Raw genomic sequence first — 25,797 nt, forward strand, 5'->3', positions numbered from 1 at the left:
TGGAAATGAGTGATAAAGCAATGAATGAGTGCCCAGGACCACTGATCACTCGTTACAAGAAGATCTGGCTCCTAGAAGCAAAATGCAAAGATATATGGGGGGGGGGCGGGGGGCGGCTCAAGACTCTTGCACAGAACATCGTGGGGGGCACGGTAGTAATTTACCAACACATTGACACAGTTTTTGCTGCCCTCCTGCGGTCACAGGCCTCTTGTGTCTGGATACTTGTTGCCATACTGCACTGGCCATAACAGCTAGCAGCGGTAGCCAGTAGTTGAGTTGTATCTACCAGCAGCCGTAGCAATAGCTGGAAAAGTCGTGCTCCGTCCACAAACCAATGACAGGAACACTAAACGTAGAAATATGCGCAAGGTTATGAATTGATAACTGGCTGCTTTTTCTCATCGTTATCGCCAACGCTGCGTGAAGGTATCTGTGATTTTGAAAAGCGCAGCAACTGAACTCTCGGTGAGTTGCCGTGCTCTGTCTGGACAGGGTTTAGCTATTAGCTTTAGCTCCACTAGTAAATGAAGTCAGCTAACTTACCCGGTAGCTAGGTAACTCTGCTTTCGTGCAGTGTCCCCTTATATGTGCCACCTCAACTAGCTAAACGAGGCTGTACGATGCGAGTGACTTCTATAGGAATGAAACAGTTTTCAAAGCTCCCTTTGATTTTCTCCTCTTTACTACGGCTAAGATACAGTGATTAGCATGTAGCAGAATTAGCTAGTTTCGTCCACTGGCTAATCCCAACTATAGGCAGAAAAACTCCTGTAGTAGTTTTCATCATTAACTGCATTAGCAGCTGACCAGACTCAAGCTGCCTGTCTTGTATATATTCATATCTGATGGTGCAACATTCAGTACGAGCTGAGAAACACATTCACATGACACGCTAACGCTAGCTAACCTCATCATAGTCCCAACATTGTTTTGGTTGTCGTTGAAAACATCTACGGGGCTTTTAAATGCCTCCCTTAAAAGAATGTTCGCAGTTTGTACGTCGAGTAATGTTATTTCTTGCCGTAGAGTCTCATTCCCCGGTTACGCTAAATGTTCACCCCACTAACATCAGTTATAGCAGCCTTCACCATGAGTTGACCCCGCTGTTTGTCTAGCTTGTTGTAGTGCCAGGCCTTGGGGTAGGACGGGACAATGATATGTAGCAGAGAGCGATGCTTAGGCTGTAGCCGTCAAAGCTGTAAACACTGTTGTACAGAAAAAAACAAAATAGGTGCAAATCAATCTTGTCTTCACATTTAAGATATGGATCCTGAACGGCAGAAACGAAGAGAGGAGATTCAGAAGGCGATGAGCTTTATTCAGTAAGAGAGAAATACCTGGAGACCACCAGTGATTTCAGACCAGTATATAAATTTTGCATGTAGATGTTTGACACCTCTCCTTTCCTATCCATAGGTCTTCATTGCCTTTCCCGGAGCCAGAGAGTTATGAGGTATGCGTTGATCTGGTTTATGCTTGTTTTGGAGCTTCATTATCACCAATTTGTTTATGTAATATTTACATGCAGACTACCACATGACTGTACCCACATTTTGTTCTAATTTTACCCAGGCCAAGGTGTGAAGTTGAATTCAGACATCATTTTTTAATCTTGTCCTCAATCTGTTACGCATTCCTCTTCTTATTCCACATTCCTTTACTTTTCTTTCTGTCTAATACTACCTGTCTGCATTTTTTTTTTGTTTATGCCACCTAATTTCAATGCTTATTCAATCATTTTACCCACTTCTTACACATCCCTCTCAGGCATTTCTCACCCAATTGGTGTGTAACTTGCTGGATGAAGGGAATTCTTGTTTTCGGGATGGAGACTGGCATCAAGCAACCCAGCAGTATGGAGAGGGGATCAGTGTTGCTCGCTACGCCCAGGCTGAGGCTCTCGTGATTCCCCACGAGCTGCTCGAGAGCCTCTACGTCAACAGGGCTGCTGCCTACTACCAGATGGTGAGAAAGAAGGGGAGCGGGATAGATGTGTTACCTCTCAAAGAGTATAAAGATGTGTTCATGTGGAAGACTCGAAATCTGTAGAGAATGGAGTCTCAAGTAAACCTGTAGATGCAAGTTTAAAGATTGGTGTAGAATTATCATTACAAATAATTGTTCCTTAATAAATCATCTTTGGTGGAGGTATAGACTATAACTTTTGCTGTGTTTCTCTGACTCAGAGGGAGTATGAACGCGGTGTTCAGGACTGTGACAGCGCACTGTGTGTGTCAGAAGGAAGTCGCAGGGCTCTGTACCGCAAAGCGCTCTGTCTGAGGGAGATGGGACAACTCAGAGAGGCTTACACATGTGGAACCAAATGTCTCCTCACAGCACCAAATGTATGCCATCACCACTTAAAACAAGCACTTATCATTTAATTTTGAAGATCGGGTGAAAATGTGGAATAGAATACTGTGTGAATATTGTGCTGTTGATATTGTAACTTCATGGCTTTTACCTATTCTGAGCTTCAGTTTTTTAAATAATTAATCTTCCAGGACAGGCAGGTGAGTGATCTGGCACAGGATCTAGCCAACAAACTGGGACTAAAGGGTCGTAAGGCCTACGTCAGCCCACAGATGGAGTCTACGGCCACTGAAGGTGACAGTCTTGGAGAGACTTCCACACCCACTGGAGAGGTAGGTGCTGCTGTCACTGTGTAAAGTTTGTAACATAATGAAGCAGCTGAGTGAGAGCCTGATGGGTTCCTCCTTTCTTTAGATGTCCTCCAATGGAATTGAATCTCTGGGTGACATTGCACCAGGTATGTCAGGCTGCCACATGTTTAACTTACCTGCTCATCCCCAGCCCCACTTGTTTCTGACAGTTGTTTTCTTATTCCTCCTCCCCAGCAGACATCTCCAGCGCACAATGCATCCCCGCTCCTTTGGCTACTCCTATTCCAGTCAGCGATGACCCAACGACCACTGTGGTAACCTCGTGCACTGACCTCTCAGAGAGCCCCAGCAGCCAGGTGCCTCCCATGCAGTACTCAGTCCCGGTGTCAGAGCACATGGAGGAATGCAGCAGTAGTGTCATTAAGGATGAGCTAGACAGCTTGTTAGAATCCATCCCCAAGAAAGTCAGTGAGGTGAGTGAAGGACAAAACAATATCACTCAGCACTGTCACTAAACTGGACAGTATTTCTAACCCTTTTATTTCATCAGGAATGATCTTAACTCATCATATTCCTGTGTCCCCTCCTCCAGACTCCAGTGGGTGCTATTCCCACAAACCTACCCAACACAGCAGTTGGTCTCCGGCCTCCTTACTCACCCAGCCTTCCAGCCCCTTCAGCCCAGCTTTCCCAAGCCTTTTTTAGCTCCTCGATCAGCGACATTCCTCCTCTGGAATCTTACTCGTCGCTGTGTGACCAGGGCTCCACCCAGGCGCAGGACGCACTGGGAAGCTTTTCCACGACGTCTATGGAAGGAGAAGGGAAGGCAGGAGTCGCCGCTGGTGGACTAGACTCATTGTCAGAGTACACTCTCCCTGGTGAGCAGAAAGGGAAAGTTTTCATGAATGGTTTGCTGCTTGACAACACATATTGATCTAAGTACAAAACTTCTGTGAAGAAAGAGCATTTAAGGGTTTAAAATAAATTGCACATGGAATGCTTATATAGTTCAGGATCTGATGTTTTGCACTTAAAATGACTTAGTGCAGCTGCAGGAATGAAAGCAGGTCGATAAGCATCCCAACTGTGATTTAAGTACAGTATAGGCAATATCACCCCCATACCAATAGGATGCACATTAAGTTTGACCCAGTACAATGATTTTAAGTTGCTTATCTGCCAGAGAACAGTTTCTAGGGAGCTGGCTTTAACCTGAGATATGCATCATCAGTAGACGGTGTGAGTCAGCAACAATACAATGTGAAGTCTGACATCAGTGTCCTTGTGTCTGTGTTTTTCAGGGGGACGAGTGTGCCACAGCTTCATTCCTGGAATGCGCAACCACAGTGCACATGCAGTAAGCAAAACACACACATCTGTTACAAGAAATCCATTTCATTTTGTTAATTGTTTATTTACCTTGGCTTTCTTTTATATCACCTCATTTTCAGAATGGTCCAGCAGGAACCAACCTGTCACTGCTCTCCAGGAATCCTCTGGCTGCCACACACGAGTTTCGGCAGGCCTGTCATGCCTGTTACAGCAGAATAGGTTTGTATTACCAGCCTTTGACATGCTGTCCTTTGTCCTGAATTTTCTGAATGTTCACAGTGGAGTGTTGCAGCATCACTGTGTCTAATGTATGAAATGCATTTCTTGGGAAATTTTTAACTTGGTTGCTGACAAGATGTTAACAGGCCACTTATTGCTCTTTTTGAAATAATCATATCTAACCATTTCCTCCTCTTACCCAGGTCCACGAGTGATGGACTATAAGTATCAGCCAGAGGCAGCACATCGCTGTAAAAGAGATGTGCTGCTGTGTCGCCTCAAAAATTCAGAAGACCCCACCTGGAAGAGGATTCGACCCCGGCCTGCACGGAACAATTTCCTGGGGGCTTTTGTACTCTGTAAGGGTATGTTTCCCGTGGGAAGTTAACGCTGGAAAATGTAATCTATCAGATACACATTTGATCACCATTACGTTTATATTCTGTTGAGTATTCTCTCTCTGCCTGGTCCCACAGAGGTACAGGAGCGTCAGGAGTGCCAGTATGGGGAGAACTGCACCTTTGCGTACTGCCAGGAGGAGATCGACGTGTGGACTCAGGAGAGGAAGGGCGCTCTGAGCCGAGAGCTGCTGTTCGATCCTCTGGGCAGCACGGAGAGGCGGGCACTGAGTGTCACCAGACTTCTGCAGCTCCACATGGGCATGTTCATGTTCCTCTGTGAGGTCAGACCACAGCCTGCTACACATTTCCTCTTTAAATTCTTTGGCGTTTGGAAAAGTGGAAATGGATCTTCACTCGTCTGCCTCAACTTTCTTTCTTAACAGGAATGTTTTGACAGTAAACCTCGCATCATCAGCAAACGCAGCAAAGAAAACTTGGCGGTCTGCTCAAACCTCACAGCTCGACACCCGTTTGACGATAACAAGTGAGTGCAACAGGTTTTCTGGGTCTTCATTTGCTGAAGTAACTGGTTTTCTAATGAGTTTAGCTTTTTCTAATGAAATTCTTATTGATTTTTTTTTAAGTGGTAAAAGCCAGCCTCTGTACAGAAAAGAGACATAATGATCATGTGCTTTAATCTTATTTTCTCCTGCAGGTGCCTGGTGCATGTGGTGAGGTCAGCCAATGTGCGCTACAGTAAGGTGCGTCCTCTTCACCCCCTCTGCCAGTTTGATATTTGTCGGCATGAGGTTCGCTACGGCTGCCAGCGTGAGGACAGTTGCTCCTTTGCGCACTCTGTCATAGAGCTCAAATGCTGGGTTCTGCAGCAGGACACTGGTAGGTAGAACACAGACCTAGCTGCAATTTTAATTTGTTCAAGATATTAAATGTAATCCAGTAAATAGTGAATAATATTAGCGCTCAGTCTTGACAAATGTGGGATGTATGTTATGGAAAAGCTGCTGTTGTAAACACAATGACAATCAGCACTAACCAGCAGTTAGTAAGTGAGCATCAAATGAAGATGCTTTCACTGAGCTGTGACGAACATTTCCTGTAGGTATCACCCATGAAGAGATGGTGCAAGAGTCCAAGAGACACTGGCAACGACTGGAGCAGAATGCACAGAAGCAGCAGAAGGTGAGGCCGTAAAAGACCCTGAGACATTTGGATGCATTTTGGGTGATCACAGTCCTTAAAAAGTTTTAAATGTCTTTGAATACATGGCTCAGAAAATTAGAGAAACACTTTGAAAACATGTCAGATCTCATTGGGAATAAAATCCTGCTGGAAATTTATGCTGATATGCACTGGGTAATGTGTTAGTAATTAAACGATGCCACATCGTTTGATACATGCAGCCCAACAATGTAGGGGCGTGCTCGTCATGAGAAGATGGATGGTGTCCTGGGGGGATCCCCTCCCACATCTGGACCAAGGCATTAGTGAGCTCTTGCAGTCTGAATTGCAGGCTGAGCTGTGTGAGATTGACCGAAACATAACATCCCAGAGGGGTCCTGTTGGATTTAGTTCAGGCAAGCGTGGGGCCAGTCAGTGGTGTCAATTCCTTCATCCTCCAGGAACTTTCTGCATACTCTCGCCACATGAGGGATGGCATTTTCATAAACCCAGGATCCACAGCACCAGGATGGGGCCTGAAAGTGAAGCCAATGAATTCATCCTGATACCTGAATTCTATGAGTTTTGTGTGTTCTTTCATGGATATGCCTCCTCAGACTAATACTAACCCACCAACAATCCAATCATTCTGAACGATGATACAGGGACCATAATCTTCTCCACTGCTTCTCCAGACCCTTTCATGTCTGGGGTATGTGCTCAGGGTGAACCTGCTCTCATCTGTGAAAAGCACAGGGTGCCAGTGGACCTGCCAATTCTGGTATTCTATGGCAGATGCCAATTGGAATCCACAGTTTGGGGACTCGTGCAGGCCCCCTAATGAAGTCTTTTTTCTGATTGTTTGGTGAAAGATATTTACACCAGTGTCCTTCTGTAGGTCATTTTGTAGCTTTGGGAGTTTTCATCCTGTTCTTCCTTGCACAAAAGAGCAGATACCGGTCCTAGTGATGGGTCGAGGAGCTTCTATGGCCCTGTCCAGCTCTCTCCCACTGTAACTGCCTGTTTCTTGGAAACTCCTCTATGTTCTTGTGACTGTGATGATGTGCTATCCTGAAGGAGTTGGACCACCTGTGCAATCTGTTTTCTCCTCAGTTTTCTCATATTTAATGAATTAATGTCATTTCTTTTGTTTCAGCCCATCCATATACCACATCCAAGCAGCAGTGTACCTGCAGGAGGGCTGGGGGGAATGGGTGGCGGAGTGGGAGTAGGAGTAGGAGGAGATTGCATAGGTGGTGGTGGTGTGAGCCCAGTGGGTGGGTTAGGAGCAGGAGCAGGAAGAGGTCGCCCCCTCAACCTGAAAATGAAGTTTGTGTGCGGTCAGTGCTGGAGAGAAGGTCAGGTCAACGAGCCGGACAAGAACCTCAAGTACTGTACTGCCAAGGCACGGCACAGGTGAGGCCCCATTCACACATGCACACGTGCTGACTGTGTTTTCTCAGGTGGTCTAACAAGTTTGATGATCTTAAGAAAAACTGTATCTTTAAGGCTCGTATGTTTGCTCTCCGTTTCTTCAGCTGGACGAAAGAACGCCGTGTGTTGCTGGTAAAGTCATTTGAGAAGAAGAAGTGGGTTGTTGTTCGGCCTCTTCCCTTCTCCCGCACCTATCCACAGCAATATGACGTGAGTTCCTCTGTTTTTCTTTCCTCTTCTGTTCATGTTTACTCCACCCTCTTTCTGCCCCTCCACCTCTCACATGCAGAATCCAGCTGACTGGTTTTGCCTCGGGGCACAGGCGTTTTTGTAACTCGCACACTTTAACCTTTGCTTTACATATTTCACCCAGATGTGCGTGCACGTGATGAAGCAGAAGAAATGCCACTATATTGGGAACTGCTCTTTCGCCCACAGTCTTGAGGAGAGGGACGTCTGGACGTACATGAAAAACAACAGTTGTAAGCTTCTGGTTCAGGCTAGGACAATTGTACTGAGATCAGGCCATTAAGAGTCTGTAAATATACAAAGGCAGCGGTGTGAGCTCCACTTTACACTTTCATATGTGGATTAAGTGATTACTGGTTCAAGTTGGAGTTTGTCACGTGAAAAAGTCAAATGGAGATTGGGACAAATAAACATTTAATCCCTTTAAGGATTAGGTTCTTTATCCAATAAAAACACTATTGTTGTGTTGGAAAAAGTGCACCCTTCACCCTAAAAACAAGTATTGCAACCTTTAGCTGCACACAACAATGACAATACTACTAAGACTACTCTCTTATGCAAAATTACAGCATTTGCATGGGATTTGAATCTGGGCTATTCCCTTATCCACCAGTTTCGCTTATTGAGCCATGGTGGGTTAGTTAGTGTGCTTATTATCAATGTAGTAATGAGATGTCCAACATTCAGACCTCACATTATCTTCAAGCGCTCATATGACGTAGAACTTGTTGTTTATTCAATAACTGCAGCCATCTAATCCCCTGCGGCTGCTGAGAAACCTCAAACCATAACATTTCCACCCCCATGCTGCTTCTGAGAACAAGACTTCTGCAGGTCCTTGAATTTTGTTTTATTAGATCGTCTGAATGTAAGACCCTAAATGGTGCAGTACAATTCAGTCAGGTCTCTAAAATTGTTTGGATTATGGAATTAGGTTACTTATCTAAAGGAGGTAAAGCTCTGTTAACTTCTGTTTGTTTGTTGTTTTGAGTTCATCCCACTGTAACAAAACAAGAACAAACATGGAACCGTAAACATTTTATACTCTTGACTGACTCACTTCTGTCAGAATTGACGATGCGATGAATTGTGATCTCCTCACAAACCTTGTGACTACGTTTATGTACAACTCAGTTTCTATATAGAAAACTATGACGTGCAAATCAAGCCTGCCCAGTAATCACCTTATTTATTAGAAAATAGTAAAAAAAGATCATTATGTTGTGTTATTATTTACATTTTACACAAGGTTTCACCTTTTCCAGAAAATTAGATTGTAGTATCGGTAAATTCATGATCAGCAAGATCTGAATGAGGGGAAAAAAACTCCCCTCATCTTATGTATTCACATCAAGAGCGCTACCAAAGTCCCCAGCATGACCCACTCTGCAGAGAAACATTAACATTATGGCCAGTGTTTGTGTGTACAGCAGCACTGAAGGAGTCACGGATTTCACACACATTTTATTTAACTAGTTGAACCCCTCCCCCCCCATATGGCTCCCATGCAGGCCAAACTGGTTCACTCTCTTCTGATCGTGACTCTTTGATACCAGCTTTTTGCTTTGCGTCACACTCTTCTTGAGCTTAATTAGCTGGGGCAGGCTGTCCAGACCCTAAATGTCTGGATCTTCTCATTCTTTTCCTTTTTTAAATGAATTTAATGGATATTTATATGCAAGGTGCACTTTTCATGAAAATGAAACAAACAGGTTTATTTGTTGTCACTATTATAAAGATAATGCTAAAAAAACAGACACCATTTTCCATTAGTGAAAATGGGGTTTATTTAACTGGATCTGTTTTAAATTTTCTTATCATGCTCTCATATCCACCGTCCCTTTGCCCTCAGCCACTATAAAAGCCTCTAATTCTTTTCTTTTTTTTGTATTCCACTTGCACTGATTGTTTTTGATAACCATCTTCTAGGTTACTGATATTATCTTAATTTTCTGTCTTCCCTCGATCCTCTTAGTGAGAGACATGCAGCAGATGTATGAACTGTGGCTGCAGCTCACCAATCAGAGCAGACGCTCAGATAACTCTGCTGTGACCCCGCCCCCAGAAGACAAGCAGGTCACCATTACAGCAGATTACACAGAAGCCATGGTGAGTGTTTAAAAAGACGTCAATATCCGAGGTCAAACCTTGCTTATTTTCCTATTCTTAATCTCCACTGAGCAAAATATGATGATGAGCAGATTGCAACAACAGACTGTATATAAAAGGCAAAAACATTTGGTTTCTGGTCTCCACATTTTGAATGTATAGTTTTAGATCCCCCCCCCCCCCAGCCATAAGGACAAGGTGGAGTACTGATAGCCCTTTTCCACTAGTACCTACTCAGGTAGGTGCGGCACAGCTTAACTTGGTTTTTAGGATTTTCCATTAGGTGGCAGTACCTGGTACCGTGTACTTTTCCATGTACTTTTTTTAGTACCTATTCAGCTGGCCGTGTTGCTATAACAAGCCACACACATTATGTCGTACTCAATTGTAATGGAAACGGCCAAAACAGAGTCAGTCTGAGCAGATACTAGTGAAAAAGGGCCATCATATTATTATTATTAGTCATCAGCTAATGCTTATGCCACATTTCTACAAATTAGTGCTTACTGTTGGTTTTTAATGTTAAAGTCTGTCGGGACTGTTTGGAGCCAGCATCAAACGCCACATCTGTGCAGCTTGTTGGCATGTGACACAACAGATGGTTTGCTTCATTTCAGGGAGGCCGGCAGCTATCGGACGGGGACGACCTTTAGGCGAAGCTGTGCTGAATAGAAGCAGCCAATTGCCACCGAACTGCATACAGAGAGATGGGCATGCCACACCAGCTACAACCGAACAGTCTGTCATCTTACCAGTCTGACCTTCTTTAACATCTCGCCAGCAGTGAGACAGCAAATTGACATGAAAAACAGTTGAATCCACCCTCACACAAACATTTTACACACAAATCACAGGAGCCAATTCAAGCTTTGTAAATACAGTGGGGGACATAAGCCTTTTGTTTTCCCAGTCAGAATGTGACTCCTTTAGGTTCCCAAAAATTCCACAGACAGCTTGTTTTGTTTTGACTAAAGTAAGTGTTCCCAAGTGATTTCACACAGCAGCTTTTTCCACCAGAATCCATTGTTTTGGTTGTTTGTTTGTTTTTTTCCAAATCCTTGTTGCACTGGAGCAGTTCTTGGGTGAGCGCGCTGGTCGCAGCTCTAACATTTTTCTCGCTGATAGTTCAGAAGCCCAGTAAATGCTCGCCATTCCAGTGGGCAAATGCTCTCAGTGCTGTAATTGCTGTCAAAAGTGAAGAAACTGTAAAGCATCGGAGAAAGAGGCTCCTAGTGGACACGCCTCGCTAAGCTCTGCAACAACCAAATCCTGCTCTTCTTCCTTTGTGGGAATATAGTGAGAGGATCAGAATAAATTCAATTGATTTCTGAGCAACATTTTAGTTTTCCAAGGAGAGTTACATGCTTCCTTGTTGTAATGTCTGCCATATTGGTAGAAGCTATGAATGTAATGCCTGCATGGGCCTTCATAAAGAGAAGATTAGTCATCTAACATGTTGCTGTGGTGGAATGTATGTAAGTTTATTTCCCAAAAACTGTTTAATTACAGTTCTCATCCCTCTTTTATAGAAAAAAAAAGGCCCCTTAATAGCTGGTTGTGTAATCATACCAATGGTTCCTGAGTGGGATGAGCACAGACACATTCTTACTTGTTCACCTTATAACTGCTGCCCACAGAGTTACTTTGAATGTCATTTCCTCTCAGGCTGACAAAAGAGGGGAGGTAAAATTATGCTTTCACAACATAGCTGATCAAACCCCTTGATTAAAGTACGCAAGGCTGATGGCTAAGAGTCCTCGATGCTATATTCATCATAAAATACTGTACTGGCATGCAGCTGACAGACGGGTGAAGCTGGTGTAGGAGAGCTACTTAGAAGTGACTGCAGCATTTCACAGTCCCAGCTGGAGTTGCCCTTCTGTAATGGATCAGACTGAGGGTGGCTGTTTTAAAGTAATGACCTCACTTGGACTGAAGCAGAGTGAAAATGTTGCCTGTGCAAAATATTTGAGTTGTAAGAGTGAAAAAATAGCTTTTGTAGTAGTTCAAGAAGAAAGAAAGACATCCAGATGAATAATAACTTAAACATAAAGATATAATAAGGATGATTGAAACTATATTTTTCTAGTTTAAAGTTGTATTGTTTAAGAAGATTTGAATGCAAAGGCAAGTGGGCATGCCTTCAGTCCAACTGAGGTCATCACAAACCAGTCGCACTCCCACATCCTTCAGATGGAGACCTGTGTTCCTCATATGAACACAAATGTGTCTGTTCCCGATAGCTAACGATAGCCCGCCTGGGGGAAACGTGCTAGCTTGAGATGGGGAAAGAATTCGCACCACATATTGTGCCTATAAACAGCACCACATGTGACACACACACACACATTCATACACACACAGGCAGGATATCTGTTGCCATCTTATTCTAGCCTTTAATGTGGATAGACACGATGAAGGTATGTCTATATTCAGATACATACATATTATACATATTTACAAATAATGCTATATTACTAATAATAATTGATAACTTAGCAGTTAAGCTTAATAAATATATAACCTGAAAACCTGTATTGATTACATAGAACTTCTTGTTATTGAGGTATTGCTATATGACATGTATCGCTGAACTAGATGACTATAGTGATTTTTTTTTTTTTTTTTTTTTTTTTTTTTAAGATTCTTTTTATTTTGAAAGATTTTCCTTCAGTGTGGGTTGTTCCAGACAGGGTTAGATACAAGTGGCTGAATGTGGAGAGATGGATCAGTGAGAGGGTTAAATATTTGCACTTGGAGCAGAGGGCTAGAAATCAAGCAAGTCAGTCAAGTTGAAGTTTGTTTTTTTCCACGATCAGAACCGCTTAAACTGGATTTGCAGGATGCTGTAATTTTCCAGTTGTACACTCTGCTAGTACGGGAGAACACTGTGGTTAAGAGGAGCAAAGGAGAGACCTAAAGAAACGAGCATCAAACCACAGGATACTTACTTTACATGAGTTTTCTGATGTTGCTGACCACTGAACGCTGCAGCAGAATTTAGACGGCTAATCGGCCCGAGCTGACCAAAAACGCAGTTCGCACGTCAGCCTGGCTTGTCGCGTGGCAGCAGATCAGGCCTTGTCTGGAACAGCCCTCTTATTAGCTTCCTCGAGGGATCGTATTACTACTGCTCCTAGTATTATGATGAATATGATGACTATAATGATTGCTATTTCGATTTCTCTTCTATATGCTATTGATATATGTATGTTAATTGCAATGTATAACTCTCTCTTTATATATGTATCCATGTATGAATATAATATGTGTCTGTGTATGCTGCTGGTGCACAGCTCTGTTTGGGGGTGAAGGCAGTGAGCAGAAAACACCCAAATTCTGGTAGATTTCATTTATCAGCTGACAACAGCTGTAGATTTGTACATGAGTGCTATATCTGAGATCTGCTCGTAGGACCAAAGGGTAAAACTAGATAGTTGATGATTAAAGTATATATACTGTAACGTCTTTCCTTCTTGCAGTGTCTCAGTTTGATCCTACCAGCAGAACTCACTGCTCACTGCCTTTGCTTTGCCTCTCTGGTTGAGCTGATTCACCGGGCAAGGACAGATCTGGAAACGACCGCATACACAGAGGCTTATATACTCCCGTATAGCGCCTTATTCAATATACTTCACCTATAAGATGATAACATACCCCTATTGTATAACCCTCCTTACTATATACAGTATATGATACCTGATACCTATTATAATACTTAGACACCCTTATAAGGTAATCTGAATAAGAGATGATGGGCTGTCTTTTTTTCCCGTGGCTGTTGAAAAGTGTGCTGTGGTCAGAAATGTGTTCGCATCTTGTTTTTGAGAGTTAAATGGGACAGGCTGTAAAGGAGAGTGGCGCTCACCCAATGAAAATATAATTTGATTTTTTTCTTTAAATCCCATTTGGCCATTAGACTAAAATTTGTCGATCTGGATTTAGATTTTTGCTGTTTAAATAAGAGAGCAGATCATTTGAGGTGAGGCTCCTCTCCCTAGTGTTTGTGAGAGAGGTTGGGGAAACAAAGGGGAAACAAAGAAGCAAATGTCTGGGCTGCTTGTTGTGTGCGTGCCATTTAAATGCCGATGAATCATGACACAACCTTATCGAGCGTGCGACGGATTCTGGTGCCAAAGCGTCTGATAAAACAGCCAGATTTGCTCGCGCAGATGTGGAAGAGATTACTTTACTCTATCCCCCCTCTTAAAGTAAAGGGGGTCCATAATGAATTTTGTTGCTTACACAGGCATGCTTCTCCTGAATGTCACTTGACTTCAAAGTTGTGTGTTCTGATAAAGTGTCCTGATCCAATCACTTCACTTTATTGCATCTTGCAGCAGTGAAATGACGTTACACGCTCCCCAGTTTCTGCTCCAAAAAGAAATATTCAAGTGACCTACCATCCCCCATTGCCTCTTGACACTCCGGCTCCCCCACCCTCCGAAGAAGTTTGTGTCATGTGTTTGGCAGCACCAACACACACCTACACAGCTACAAAAGACTGAACGAATCAGTTTTCAAAAAGGTTAGAAAATTTTTTTTCTTTTTTTTTTTTTTTTATTGTTTTCGGCAACTTCGAATGAGGAAACCAGGGATGTAAGAAGTGGAAAAAACAAGGCCTCTGTATGTTTGTTTTGTACGTGGTTTTTTTGTTTGTTTGTTTTTGTTTTTTTACATTTTGTTGTTATATTTTTGGGTTTTTTCCTCTTGACTTTGTTTTTTCTTTTCTCCTCCCTGGTTGGAAGTTAATGATCACACATGTGGACCAAATCTCTTGAAAGCATTTAATAAACTTTTAGAGAAAAAAAAAGGTGGATTCCATTCCTTAAAATAAAGCGACATTCATCCACGAGTATGATCGGTGGCAGTCAAAATGTGAAACGCTGAAACTTAACGGTGACAGGATTTTTTACAAACCGGTCTGACTGTGTCATGCTGAGAGGTTAATGAGCCCCACACGTGATTTAGAGGGATCTTTCAAAACACCCTTTGCAGAGCCTGCTCTTCAGTCTGAGGCCTTGGGTGCACTTTGGAGCCACAGTGAAAGTTAAATGGAGACTCTTCTCTGCCCTTTAATTTAGACATTTCTCTCAGCAAACATAAACTGCATGAATAGACTCCATAAACGTTCATAATTAGTATAATACAGGGGTGTCAAACTCATTTTACACTGAGCCGCATACAGCTCATTTTGATCTTAAGTGGACCCGACCAGTGAAAGTAAAGAAGATGGAAAACTACACACTTAATTCCTGAGATTAAATTTCAACAGCACCTCTTTTTCTGCATAATAAAGAAATGCTGCTCTAGTAAATGAAAGATATGTCCACAGCACTCTTTAGACTTGAACTAAGTAATAAATGTGTAAATTACAGAAAAAGTTATGGGACCCACTGTAGAAATAATGATAATAATAATATTAAAATTCTCGAGTAGAAGGTGAAAAAAACAGGAAAAGACTTTTCTGTCACTTTTTAAAATCTATTACTCATTTACTCTGGTGTAGTATAAATGACCGTGGGGAGCAACAACTTTGGCAGAATACAGTTAAAAATCCAATATTTAACCCTCCATTCACGTTTACCAAAGCTGTTCAGCTGGCCACATTGAGGTCCGAGGCGTGCCCCTGGACCTTATATCTGACACCCATTGGGCTGTTTTTGTCTTCGTTGGTGTAAAACGTGTGTATAGACGAGCATTACGAGGCCTATACTTTACATAATTGCTATTTCAGACATAGAACTGGAACGTAAACGCGGGTTAGCTTAAATTTAGGACTTCGTAGCCTCTGGCTTGTTCCTTAGTCACCCTCACGGTGACCCTAAGCGAGTTACTCTATGATAATATAGGTCATGTTTTTGTTGTTGTTTTAAACTAACTCACTTACTAAAGTTTCTTCAGTCGTGGGGGGCATGTAGGTGTTAATACCAATTTTATATTCCGTGTGTACCCGACTCATAACGTCACGGGTCGCCACGGGTCACGTTTTTTTTAAACTTTAGGTAACACAGGTGCGGCCCAGGATTGGCTGGGAGCGCCGTGATTGGCACAAAGTATGGCCAATGGGCGCTCTTTCCGTCGATTCCGTGGGAATGGTCGCTGCCGATTGGCTGTACGGAGCTGGAGTGGGCGGGCCGCGTTAAGTAATTTGGGCCGAGTTCAGAGTGAGAGACCTGCCTAAGTTCTAATATTTCCGACACTTTTCGGGAGCGCTTAGACACGTTTAAGCACCGCCCGGCCCTCCAGGATTGTGCACTTTCACGGGAGAAAACATGACCACTGAAATCCCAGAGATTTTCAGGACTCTTCTTGAGCATCCGTTCACTCTTCCAAACCTTGATGACAATGGTAAGTGACAGCCAAATGTAGCTGTGGTTAAGTTAAAATTCAGAAAATTAAGAGAGAGATTTACCACGCAGACGGCTTATCTGAAGCGAGAAACTGATTTTGAGGAAATTCAGGAACTTTTGCTCAAACTGCGTGTTTGTTGCGTAATCCTAGTCAGCTGAGCCGCATGAGACAGCGGGGAGCTGCTCCTTGGCTGGATTTAGAAGCTAAAAGTTGGAGGAATTTAACAGAAAATGTGGACTAAATTACTAAATAGACAGAATTTAAAAAACGATACTGTAGCACACAAGCAGGTACTGATCCTTTCTTTGCGGTGGTAAAGACCGCTCAGTGTTTAGTTTAAAATTAGTTGAGCTTTAGTGGTCACTGGATTTCTATAAGGGGAGATATGCTGATAAAGCTAAACACCCTGAAATAAGATCACCTGCTGTTTTTCATGATCATCGCGTTGCAGGCTAATATAAATGCTGTCATTCGTGGTTGTAACGGATTAGTAACAACGCCTCTTTTGAATGAAAGCTCCAGTAAGCAGACTCAGATCGACCTGCAAATCAGATCAGTATCTAACACCCACTGATCCTCTGTGACCTGTGGTGGTTTTGTTGTTGCACAATTGCGCTCTGACACCGTCTCAGTGAGGAAAGCATGTTTGGTATGTGACTGCTGAAACATGCAGGTGTGTGAGACCACTGTGGCCCCTTTAAGCGAGCCTGCACGGGAGACGATGCCTGACATAATCTAGATTGACCGTTTTGGTTTTGTGTTTAACACCAACACAACAATCTCAGCGTGGGTGGCGTTTGAGGTCGATGTAATAAGTCTGTTTTCATTCCGTGGAAGTGATCACAGAAATATAATATCTTCAATTCGAGACCAAATGTCCCACTTTAACTGGACTGCACAGTAATCACTCAGGCTGGGTTTTTAAATGGGGCCATTGCAGTACTAATTTGACTCATGAAGCAGAAGCAGTTTTTGTTGTTGTTGCTGCTGTGCTGCATAGTATGTTTCACTTGTTGTTGTATGAGAGAAGTTAGATTAGGTTATGGCTTCAAGTGCTTTAAAATGTAATTTTTGGGTGAATTGCCCCTTTATGCAGCGTGATGAATCAGTAGTTAGTGGTGCTGGGCTCAAACCCAGGATAAGATCTTGAATATTTCTTTTGGGAGCAGAAACTGGGGAGCGTGTAACATCATCTTTGTGGAGTCTGCATGGGTTCTGTCACAGTCCAAAGGCATGCATGGGGTTACATTAATTAGTGACTCTGATTTGTCCATAGGTAATGAATGGCGTGAATGGTTGTCAAGTAGTCTGCCTGTTGTCCTGTGACAACTGGGATAGGCTGCAGCCCCACCCCAACCCCCCTGAACTGGATAAGTGGAAGAAAATGGGTGGATTGGTTCTATATATTAAATTTGGCCAATTATAGAGTCTTTGGTCTTTGCAGACCATGAGGGAGCATGTGGTAAATTTACAGCAGGCGAGAGTACTCTGCTGCTCTGTGTCTAATTAAGTAGCTTAATGCACCTCAAGTCAGAGCACCTTTCATTAGAGAGATTCAGGAGCTTCATATTTTCCACCTTTAGTTTTGATCAGAGACTAAATCCTCCCCACCATTGAGGTCAGGGAATGAGCCACTCTCCAGCTGCTCCTTGCTAGAGGGCCTGTGTTCCTTCTTTAAAATACCTTTGATGGTGATTTACTGCTTTCATGTCAGGTGGCATGCTCGGCCAGCTCACGTTTTTTCTTTTTCTTCTTTGTAAACTCACGTGTGACTTATCAGGGAAGTTTCAATGTCTTTCATGCTCGAAAATTCTTCCGCCAAGTGTCGAGAGACTGAGAGAGATCATTTTGATAAATGCACAGGCATTATTGATGCTGTGTGTAAATTTATTGAGCCAAAGAAAATTTGGGCTTATTGCTGTATTTTGGGAATCCTCAGACTTTTAGCTGGACCTGTTATTCTTTTCAAACTTTCTGTCCTATATACACTGTTACAATAGTGCATTCTAACATTTAACATGACCAGAGGGGCAGACAGATCATGATGAAGGACTGCACCAAGAGTCAATATAAAACAGATTATTATAAGATAAAATAAGATAAAACTTTATTAATCCCTCGGGTGGGTTCCTCTGGGAAATTCGTTTTTTTTTTTTTTTTTTTGGAGGTAGAAATTTCATGATGACATATATAATAACGCTCAGGCGTGCACTGCATGTCGTACATACTGATCATAAATAGAACCCGTGTGTACCACAAGACAGACGCAAATGACCAGGATGGATCAGATCTCACATTCGTCTTTGTGTGTTTCTCCAAAGCCAAAGATTTTGATGTGAGGACTTCGAAGACGCTTTTTTTCTCTGCCACTTTTAGCTGGGCTGTGTGTTAGATTAGGAAGAGGGTGGGAGTTGTCTACATGAGGACATGACATGAAGGTCAAATAAAGTAGTTTCTTATATGTTCTTGTCCACCACCTCTAATGCATACTGTCTACACACACTTAGATTATTTTGCCCTAAAATCACACAGAGCTGTACAGACCACAAATACTTTGTGGTTAAGTGTCATATATAACAAGTGGGACAAAGTTCAGTGTGACCACCTATAGCAGATGACCTTGGGGGATCGTTTTTGTTTTTATTGCTGTGACACAAACACAGGAAAAAACTCCCTCTCCCACTAAGGACAATAAATCCGTGCCTTGTCGGAGGAAAGCATGCATGTAGCTGCCCTTTGCAGGTTGCCTTACTGAATACTTCATGTTAGTGCACACTTTGGAGGGCGCACTGATGTAAAGAACATGTGTCTATTTAAATGCCTTTTTGCATAAGAAAACAGGATGTGGATTTTAACCGTGTTTATGCTGAAAATCAAATGAACGCACATCCTGTTTTGTGTCCAAGCGTGCTCAGTTTGTTTTCCATGAGTGAAATGGAAAAATCCTCTTTTCTTTCTCAGCAGGATATGATTTGCTTCAATCTCTACATCATTCAGATTATTGCTTATTTATTTGTTTTTTACCACCACATATTTAAAAAGAGGGAAAAAGTTGTTTACGTATGCTTAAAGGCGATGTGGGACAATTATCAGCCACCACGATCGTGATTAAGCTTTCTGCGGTGCAGCAGAGACATGCACATCGTTGCCCCTGGGTCTTCTGCTTAGCTGCAGCAGCATAGCCCACACCAACTAAACCTCAAGGTGCTGCTCCTCTGTCCAATAACACTTTGGCACTGCAGCACCGCCCTTCTTGCTCACGCCTGCGTGCGAGCCACAAAGACACATCGCAGCGTCATTGGATGAAACCGGGCGATATGTAAGAACGGCTTCTGCACGTGTGTTTGCATGTGAGTGGAGCAGGCTTGGAGAATCAGGACATGGACGGAACAGTTTGTTCCACTTTCTGTGCAGTTTTTTTTTCTTTTTTGTTTTTCTGTCAAAGTATTAAATTAATATAATGTTCATTTATTTCTGATTAATGTCTGATTTGGGTTGGATGGTTATAGTTATTACTTTTTCACTTTTCGTAATTTTATAAAAGGTGCTATAAACCTTCACTGTTTGTATTTATGTGATCATATAACATTAAAAGAACTGGAAAGAAAGCTAAATAACTGAATAAGGGTAGAAAAAATCGGGTTAAAATACGTTTTGTAATAGTTTTTTATATCGTATTTAGGTGAACTCGGTCAACCAATGAGAGTGCAGTTACGGGACCATGCCCCCTCGCGCTGTAATATTAATATTCATGAGGTCAGACTCAGCCGGCCAATCAACACAAAGCAAGCAGGACCTTTTTTCACAAGGAGGCGCGGTTTGTTCTAAAAACAAAAAAAAACAGAAATCTTCAGATTGCCACAGTTACTGAGGAAGTGGGTTAGTGAGCCTCTCTTGGATGCTTTCGCGGATAAAATTTCGCTTGAGCAGATTCAGTGGATTTTAAAGCAGTCTGTCACAGCGGTTCAGCGGGCTGAAGAACTGCCGTTATCAAGCTAACCCGCCGTGTTTGCATCTTTTTTGTACTTGCTCCGCGGTGAACTTTAGATAATAAAGACACAATAAAAAAAGAATTTAAAAAATGTCTGGAGAGCCACTTCTCGTCACGGTGGAGACTGCCGCTGGGGCCCCGAGTTCATTCCCGCTGGTTTTGAAGAAAATAATGGAAATGCCTCCGCCGAATATACTGGACGGAGACGACGGTAAGCGCAGAGCTGATGAAGAGGAAGAGGCGAATGTCGGCTCTGAAACGAGTTCACCCGATTAAAGAGGCTGGAGAATAATAAAAATAATTATTAAAAATAGTCTTCTTATCATAATAGTGTAGCAGCCTGTATACAGTTGGTGCTGCGTGTGCTAACATATCCGAGCGGATATTAATTTGCAGCGCTAGCTGCATTCGCTATGTACCCTAGAAAGGCCTCTTCTTTTCTCCTGGGTCCGACTCTACTCAGCATCCAGACTTTTCTAGACACGCCCCTAAGTTTAAATGCAGTTATTTTGTTGTTGTTGACGCGAGGCACCCTTTCTCCGGTTAAAACAAAGTGATATTTTGATGATAACAACTGGTTGTAAGTCAGTAAGCGTGATAACACGACCTGGTTGTTTTTTTTCCCCCCCCACTGTGTGTTCACTGTGGACATGAGTCCTTCAGTTTAAAAACCGCATAAGTGAATCATAGTCAGTCCAGTGTTGCTGCTGTCGTGCTGTATACTATAGGGTGTCAGGATCCTTAAAATAGTTTTCTACAGAACAGTGACAGAGGTGATGGTGGGAGGGGGAGGAGATTTTACTGTAACACACTGGATAGTTTGGGGTAGAAACAAAGAGAAGAAAAGATCCAATTTCTCAGCACTGAGAAAGTTGTGTTTTCTATGTCAAGGCAAAAAACTCCTTATGTGTGTAAACATAAACATATATATATATATATATATATATATATCTTTCCTGTTTCAGACACCGACAAGGAAAAGCTGTGTCTTGGAGACACCGGTGACCTGGGCGGAGGAGGGAGCGACATGGGTCCTTCAGCCGCTCTGACCCCAGCTATCTGGGAGAAAACCATCCCCTATGATGGTGAGAGCTTCCACCTGGAGTACATGGACCTGGAGGAGTTCCTCATGGAGAATGGCATCCCCACATCACTAGATGAGAACTCCTTAAAGGGCACCCCAGAAGGAAGCGCCATGAAGACGGAGAACCAAAAGGCTACGTCCTCTGCACAGACAAAGATCACCAAGCCAGTGTCTCCAATGACTCTGCTGCCCATTCAGGAGCTGGACAAGAGCCACGAGGAAGTGGTGATCATCACAAAGAGTGATTCTGACATCACCTCTGATGTTGTTACAGGTGAGGCTCCTCTTGGCTCTGTATGATGTCAGAGAGAGTGTTTATGGGGGCCAGAAGGAAGTTGCTTACACTTTTGGATGATCAAGGGCCAGTAGAAGATAAGGCTTATTTTGAACTGTGACTCATGCAAAGCTACTCTAGCACTATCTAAGAATAAAAATACAAAGTTTTTAGATAAGTATAATTGTATAATAATGTAAAATCCCAGCTTGACTTTTCCTAAATACAGGTAATAATGCGTACTTGTATTTCATATTTGGTTCTGTCATGATGTTAGCGAAACAGGATACGCTGTGATCTAACAATGTCACTCAATCCTGAAACGAGCCATGGGTGGTAACTATTCTGGCGAGACAGCAGAAATAGAAGCTAGTGCAGCCGCATACTGGAGATTGCAGACTTTACAGTTGGTGTCTCATGTTTCTGTTTTTGTGTTTCTTATCTGTGTGCTCAGAGGTGACCACTGACAAGGACAGGGTGACTCCTGAGCCCATCAGCCCTGAGGAAATTGAGGTTGAGGTCAACTACGAGCCAGATCCTACAGATTTGGTCCTGTCGAGCGTGCCCGGGGGCGAACTGTTTGACCCGCGCAAACACAAGTTCTCTGAAGATGATCTCAAGCCACAGCCTATGATTAAGAAGGCTAAGAAGGTGTTTGTACCCGACGAACAGAAGGTACGCTGGCAACTGGATGGGGAAAACCACAAAAAAATGCGCTTTCAGTCTAGCAGGCCGCTTCATTGTGTTTATGTGCCTCGTGGCAAATCGGTAAAACAGGAAGACAGTCGGTCTAGTATAATCACACTAGAAACATTCCTCTGTCGTCTCTTTGACTGCTGTAAAGTAATATATTGGAAGAACTGTTTGTACTGTATAGTAGCGTGCTACTATGTGTATATATATATATATATATATATATATATATATATATATATATATATATATATATATATATATATATATACATATATATGAAGAACAGTGATTGTTTACCAACCTCAGATCAGAAAATCCCATTTCCTTAAAGCAGTTCTTCTTTTACTGTAATATAATATGATTCAAAACATGGAAAAGAAATGATAAATAGACTGGCAATTATATGTCAACTTTCCAGTCATTCACTCATCGCTTTATTCTAAGCTGTCAGTGCTGTGTCTAATATACACGCTCTCACTTGCATGTATTGGGGTAATTTGGGATTACTGTTAATAACTGATAAAAATGAAAGGGTGAGGCATGTGAGCTTGTTTTTTTAAAATGTTATTTATTTTTGAAGGAGGGAATGCTAGCAAACATTTTAGAGTCACTGCCTGAAATAAACAGGAATTTTTTTAAAATTTTTTTTTAAACAAACAAAACTTTCTATTTATTTTTGTGTGGTTTGGAATTTCATCAGTGTTGGAGGTTTGAAAAAGGATCTGCTGTTGAGTTCTGCGGCTCACCATGACTCAGCAATCTTATAATCTTGAAATCAGTTTTTTCCCTGCTTCCTGCTCCCCCAGAAGAACGCTGGTTTTGTTTACAGGGACAAAGGAGCTTGGCTGTCAGCCATATTTGCAGGATTAGGGGAACATGGGCGAGATTCAGGCTAAAGTGTGCTGATTAGAATAAAGAACACGCAGTAAGTAAGCTGTTTCTTTCCTGTTTTACTCCCCCAGGATGATAAATACTGGCAGAGGAGGAAGAAGAACAACTTGGCAGCTAAACGTTCCCGCGATGCCCGCAGGCTGAAGGAGAACCAGATCACTGTCCGAGCTGCGTTCCTGGAGCGTGAGAACACGGCGCTGCGGACGGAGGTGGCCGAGCTGCGGAAGGAATGCGGCCGCTACAAGAACGTTTTGGGGCGATATGAAAACAAATACGGACCACTGTAAGGGATGAGGAAAACACACATGAAATACACAGAAGGACATGCAAACCGAACAGTGTCAATATTTAGAAAGATAGATATTTTTAAGACCTGATCTTTTGCCATGTGACCGGATACAAACCTACCGTACCGCTGAAGAGAGAGATGGCCTTAGCCAGAAGAGAGGGGGAGGAAGAGGGGAGAATGAGACCCCTGTATAGCCTACACTGTGATGAAAATCCGTCAGGGGGGTTGATTTGAATAATTGTGAGTGTATTTGGTGAAAAAACCTGCTTACATTTGAGTCACAATAACGTGAGAATGAGTAAAACAGCAGAGGCTTTCCTCTCATGTGGTACCTAAGAAGGTAAAGGGAGAGGAGCCTAAAGCCTCACTCAGCCTTCATGTTGGATATTCTGCTTTACAATAACTTCTTGGTAGTCCCACACACCGGCCTTCAGAGCTGCCAGTTGCTGATGGAAACATTGCTTAATACTGGCCTCTCTTCTCCTCCCTCCCTTCCAATGTCATTCATCCTTGTTCTCTTCTCTTTTAAGAGCGGTGCCAGATGACGAATAGACAACAGTTGATTTATTCATTTATTTTTTCTAATGAATAAATAAATCAGACCTTTGGTTGGTACATGGAAGAAGAGGATGAAGAACAGAAGAGCATGTGTGAGGGCCGATGCTGCCAGCGAGATGTCATAGCATGTTAAGATATCAATATGTTCTTTTTTTAATTATTATTATTATTATTATATTTAGCATCTGTGCAAGTGAGAGGGGTGTGTGAGGATATACAAGTGCTTCTTTGGTGCACCTCGCTTCTGAGGTGTCATTTTTTTATCATGTTTTGTACGCCTGATGCCGAGATGAGATTGTTTGTGATGTTCGGGGTTTGGTTTGACATACGGTAGGGTTTTTTTTTATTTTTTTATTTTTTTTAGGTAGCACATGTAATGGTTTAGGCTACATGGCTTCCTTATTGGGGTTTGCAGGTTGCTTCCAGCAGTTTTCATAGCAGTTTTATATCATAATATAAGAGATTGTGCAAAGAGTTGGGCTTTTCTTTACCCATGAAGACTTCTTTCTTTGACTGTGACATTTCCAATAACCTAAAAGCTTCTTCAGGGGATTCCTGTGACTTGGCAGGAAAAAACAAACAAACAAAAAAAGCACCCATGTTCACTTTTCTTCATGTATAAGCTTTCTACTAGCGGCGGCTCAGAGCTGTACATAAACGCTTGGTCGTCCCTGTTTCTGTGCGTGTCGCTCTCGTGCTGTGTCCCTCACAGAGTCGTTGCCTCTCTGTGGGTCGTCGATGTGGACTTGTCCATTTTCTGTCAGCAACACTTCAGAAGTGTCTGTGTAGAATCTACTGATGCATGCACTGTAAATAGCTCAGGCTAATGTAATACATTAAAAAATGTATTTAGCATCATAAACCATACATACAGTGCTGTTTGAGTTTTTGAAGAATCTTTATTTACCGTTTACACCTGCTTCCGTATTACAGGTTTTCTGTCCGACAAGTTTTGTGTCGAAACACACCGAGTGTCTCTTCAGTCTCCGTAACACAGACTGTTGTGGGACGCCTCTTTAAACCCTTTGAGTGTTTTCTACGTCTGAAGCCATTTCAATGCAGCGAGCAGTCTGCCAGTTTACAGTTAACTTTGCATCCAAACTACAGCTGTGACTTACCCGCCGGTTACTTTGCTGTCCACTTTTGACAAAAAAGGGAAAGCTGTTTATTTTTCTTTCGCTGCAGGGCTTCCATATCTATAACTGTTCTCACTTTGTAACCTAAATAAAAGTGAACATTGTGTTCTTTACAGTTTTTTTCCGTTTTTTAAAAAACAGCTTCTTCTTAATGAATGGGCGTGTGCATTTTTGTGAAGTAAAACTACAAGTAGGATTTTTGTGTAAATATTCCAGACCTCTTTAACAGAAAATTGTTTCACTCCAAGCTTCAGTAATTCTAATCAGATTATCCTTAAAAGGTCTCTAAATGTGTCTTTTTTTTCTTAAATCACATTTTTTAGACTGATTCTGGTGTAACTGGTAATGACCTTTTTTTTTTTTTTCTTTTGGACTCATTGGAGTTTTTTTGTTGCAATGGTTGTTGCAGCTGCCTTCTCAGGAACAGGTCATTTAGCTAAGTTTGTTGTGTTTTTTAACCTTTCTGGTTACATCTTTGTGTTTCTTTGTAAAGAAACATCTTTGAGTGTGGCAATCTTTTGCCTTGTATATACATTATGTAAGATTAAAGCCTTGTTGACCGAACTCTTTGAGTCTCTTGTTTCTTTTTATTTTTTATGCCATCTTATTGTCATGACTGCAGTATCTGAGGAAAACCTGGAAGGACAACTTTCAACTTTGGTACAAACGTTTACTTGAACCCAAGAATGAACTGCTTGGTGTTCGAAAATCATCTGGACCTCATAAAACACAATTTTGTATAAATTATAAGGGTTCACACAATTTTCTTAAGATCAAATAATTAAAATCAAGTTTTCTTGATGTTATTTAAGGCCATACCTCAGGAACAGGGGGCACATTAGTGACCATAGTTCACTGTATTTTTTTTGGTCATGAATGGATTTGAGTGAATGAAAATGACTATTCTGATTCTTGACAGATTTAAAGCTATTGTTGAAATAGTGACGCACTGAGCCTCTAAACTAATCTGCCATTTAAATCAACTGTGTTCGATCAAGGACACATGTAAAACCTGCAGGACACCGGCCCTTGAG

General features: G+C 42.2%; 2 protein-coding genes across 4 annotated transcripts; both read left to right on the forward strand.

Annotated features, from left to right (window-relative positions):
• The first annotated feature begins 223 nt into the window (after positions 1 to 223).
• On the forward strand, positions 224 to 14,303 carry zc3h7bb (zinc finger CCCH-type containing 7Bb). 2 transcript variants are annotated; one of them, XM_039616468.1, is made up of 21 exons: positions 224 to 468; positions 1,265 to 1,325; positions 1,420 to 1,456; positions 1,771 to 1,968; positions 2,190 to 2,348; positions 2,508 to 2,648; positions 2,731 to 2,773; positions 2,862 to 3,100; positions 3,220 to 3,505; positions 3,929 to 3,984; positions 4,079 to 4,178; positions 4,382 to 4,543; positions 4,655 to 4,860; positions 4,963 to 5,063; positions 5,235 to 5,416; positions 5,640 to 5,719; positions 6,855 to 7,114; positions 7,237 to 7,342; positions 7,506 to 7,614; positions 9,357 to 9,490; positions 10,108 to 14,303. In XM_039616468.1, the coding sequence occupies exons 2-21, from the start codon at positions 1,267 to 1,269 to the stop codon at positions 10,141 to 10,143; spliced, it is 2,694 nt and encodes an 897-aa protein (XP_039472402.1). In that variant the 5' UTR covers positions 224 to 468; positions 1,265 to 1,266; the 3' UTR covers positions 10,144 to 14,303. The 2 variants fall into 2 exon arrangements, with proteins under 2 accessions (XP_039472402.1, XP_039472403.1); XM_039616469.1 differs by having other exon boundaries at positions 2,865 to 3,100.
• Positions 14,304 to 15,664: 1,361 nt separating this feature from the next.
• On the forward strand, positions 15,665 to 25,327 carry tefa (TEF transcription factor, PAR bZIP family member a). 2 transcript variants are annotated; one of them, XM_031748821.2, is made up of 5 exons: positions 15,665 to 15,841; positions 20,801 to 21,193; positions 21,648 to 21,868; positions 22,852 to 23,063; positions 23,600 to 25,327. In XM_031748821.2, the coding sequence occupies exons 1-5, from the start codon at positions 15,766 to 15,768 to the stop codon at positions 23,619 to 23,621; spliced, it is 924 nt and encodes a 307-aa protein (XP_031604681.1). In that variant the 5' UTR covers positions 15,665 to 15,765; the 3' UTR covers positions 23,622 to 25,327. The 2 variants fall into 2 exon arrangements, with proteins under 2 accessions (XP_031604681.1, XP_031604679.1); XM_031748819.2 differs by lacking the exon at positions 15,665 to 15,841 and adding an exon at positions 19,686 to 20,046.
• Positions 25,328 to 25,797: the final 470 nt, after the last annotated feature.

This window comes from Oreochromis aureus, linkage group 8 (assembly GCF_013358895.1).
Source record: "Oreochromis aureus strain Israel breed Guangdong linkage group 8, ZZ_aureus, whole genome shotgun sequence".
NCBI lineage: Eukaryota > Metazoa > Chordata > Actinopteri > Cichliformes > Cichlidae > Oreochromis > Oreochromis aureus.